At 53.3% G+C, this 2,463-nt stretch overlaps 1 protein-coding gene across 1 annotated transcript; it reads right to left on the minus strand.

Moving 5' to 3' along the window:
- Positions 1–771: 771 nt before the first annotated feature.
- LOC108787010 (transcription factor Sox-12-like) lies at positions 772–2,340 on the minus strand. Its single transcript, XM_018556440.1, has one exon. It carries the CDS (start codon positions 1,676–1,678, stop codon positions 902–904), a length of 777 nt encoding a protein of 258 aa, XP_018411942.1. The 5' UTR covers positions 1,679–2,340; the 3' UTR covers positions 772–901.
- Between the last annotated feature and the right edge of the window lie 123 nt (positions 2,341–2,463).

Here is a 2,463-nt window from a genome sequence, read left to right on the forward strand (position 1 = left end):
GAGAGAGAGAGAGAGAGAGAGAGAGAGAGAGAATGAGAGAGAGAGAGAGACTGATCAAGAGACAGATATATAGACAAATAGAACCATTACAGTAATATGAAATAAATGGATAGATTTGGGATAGAGAGAGAGAGAGAGAGAGAGAGAGAGAGAGAGAGAGATGGATTTGGGATAGATAGATAGATAGATTAGATAGATAGATAGATAGATAGATAGATAGATAGATAGATAGATAGATAGATAGATAGATAGATAGATAGATTTGGGATAGATAGATAGATTTGGGATAGATAGAAAGATAGACAAACAAACATACACACGGACAGACAGATATCGGTCCAATAAAGACCCACATACATACACATACATACACAGAGGTATGCATGTCCTTACCTGGCTGGGTTGACCCCCCCGACTCGGATGGAGGGGTCTGCACCGGGCTGGACTCCCAGAATCAGAGCCAGGAGACGGACAGACAGACACTGATGCATGCATAGTGCTAACAGGAGAGTGCACAGTATGTCTGTCTGTCTGTATTAGTATAGGCGGAGAGGAGGTCAGCACAGCAGAGAGCGCTCCCACCACAGTGACAGCTCGTTCTGAGTGGGCAGCTAAGAGAGAGTTGCACTGAGAGACAGCATGAGAGTGCTCAAAAAGAGACAGCCAGGAATTCAGATGGCAACGTCAGAGTTTAAGCTTAGAGAGTCAGAAGCTTAGGCAAGACAGCAGAGAGCACCCTGAGAAACTGAAGTATGAGGGTTCGGAGAGAGACGGATAAGACGGATAGTGCTGAGAGAACGCGGAGAGAGTGCTCCATGCGAATCACCTTCGTCGTTCAATCAGGAAAAGTCTTTATACAGTTCAACAAGGTGTTGCCTGCTGCCGGGTCCTCCCAGATCATCTAGAAGGAGAACACCAAGTCAGAGACACTTCCAAGAAGACCGCTATCGGAGATCATCTCCACCATCTCCGGAGTGCAGTGATCGGGAAACTCGAAGTGAGACCCGCTGCTGGGCAGGAGGTCTCTGTCCGATGGGACGTAGAGCGACCCAGAGCAAAGCCCGGGGAGACTTTCATCCAGTCCCTCATCTTCCTCCACTGGCTCTGGTGAAGATGGCAGGGAGCGGGCATGGGGGGGCTGGGCAGGAGAGTAGGGGGGCACCTCCGGGCTGCGTTCTGACGACTCCTGATTCGGCGTCTCCTCTGATTGGCCGACATTGTGCCCCCCCCATCCGGAGCTTTCCTCCCCCCAGTGCATTCTGGATCCCAGATTCACTTCCGACTGGCACGGAGAGGAAGCAGGTTGGCACCTTGACGTGGTACGGGGCAGCCTGGCGCGCGTCCTGCTGGCCGGATCCCGTGTGCGCCGGCGGGGACGGTATTTGTAGTTGGGGTAGTCGGCCATGTGCTTGAGCCGCAGGCGCTCGGCTTCCCGGACGTAAGGGATCTTATCTGTGTCCTCCAGTAACTTCCACCGCTGGCCGAGGCTGCGAGAGATGTCAGCGTTGTGCATGTTGGGGCACAGAGACATCAGCTTCCTCCTCTCGATCTGAGACCACACCATGAAGGCATTCATCGGACGCTTGATGTGCCCACTGGGCGTCTTGCACCAGCTGGGGCCCCCGGGGGCTGCATCTTGGCTCTTTGGGATGCCCCCCACAGATTTTTGTTGAACCATCCTGAGTTTTTCTTATGAGAAGTTGCTGCACAGTGGCATCACTAGACTGTCTGGAAGGCAGGAGGGGCACGTGGGTGGTCGAGGAGGGCACAGAGGTGGAAGGATGCTGCAGAGGGCGATGCAAGAGAGGCAGAACAGAGTCAGGAGGCTATGAAAGGGTTAGCAGAGAAATACCTGCAGACAGAAAGCAGGGCAGCAGAATTCTGGCACTGGAAGCTGGCACAGCAGGAGAAGGTCAGAAGTCCCAATCAGTGCCCAGGAGTTTGCAATGTTTCCTCTCCTCTTCTTTCCTTGCCTTCCTTTGTCTATAGCTCTGCTCTCTCCCTCTCCCTCTCTTCCTTTGCTGTGTCCCAGACGCTGCCTCACTGCCTGTCTCCCCACTTCAGTCTGGGGGGGTCGGTGTAAACACAAGGCTGCATCTCCCCCCCTTCCATAACCATCTTCTTCTCCTGAGCAGCTATTGGTTGCTGGGCGGTTCTAAGTCTGCACCAGCTCGTTAATGAGCCGAGAGAGGAGAGCAGCTCAGACGGCTACAGACCAGAAAACCGTGTGTGGCGGAGGGGACTGCCAGCACGTGTCACGTCGCGGGTGGGAGGGGCGGTCACCTGCCGTGTGTCACTCCTGTATGATGGCATGCACAATGACTGCTACGTGCACAAGGACCAGCATGCTTGTAAAGCCGGGCAGCTGGGAAAGGACCATAAGAACCAGCAGGGTCCTGCTTATAGCTGCCTGATGCCTTTATGCCATCCATCATTCCATCAATTGCAGGTTCATATCTTGAA

The sequence above is a fragment of the Nanorana parkeri genome, unplaced genomic scaffold, assembly GCF_000935625.1.
Source record: "Nanorana parkeri isolate BGI_ZX_2015 unplaced genomic scaffold, ASM93562v1 scaffold237, whole genome shotgun sequence".
NCBI classification, from domain to species: domain Eukaryota; kingdom Metazoa; phylum Chordata; class Amphibia; order Anura; family Dicroglossidae; genus Nanorana; species Nanorana parkeri.

What these genes read in the sequence shown, in the direction of transcription:
- LOC108787010 (XM_018556440.1), bottom strand. Translation starts at nt 1,678, where the DNA reads ATGGTTCAACAAAAATCTGTGGGGGGCATCCCAAAGAGCCAAGATGCA.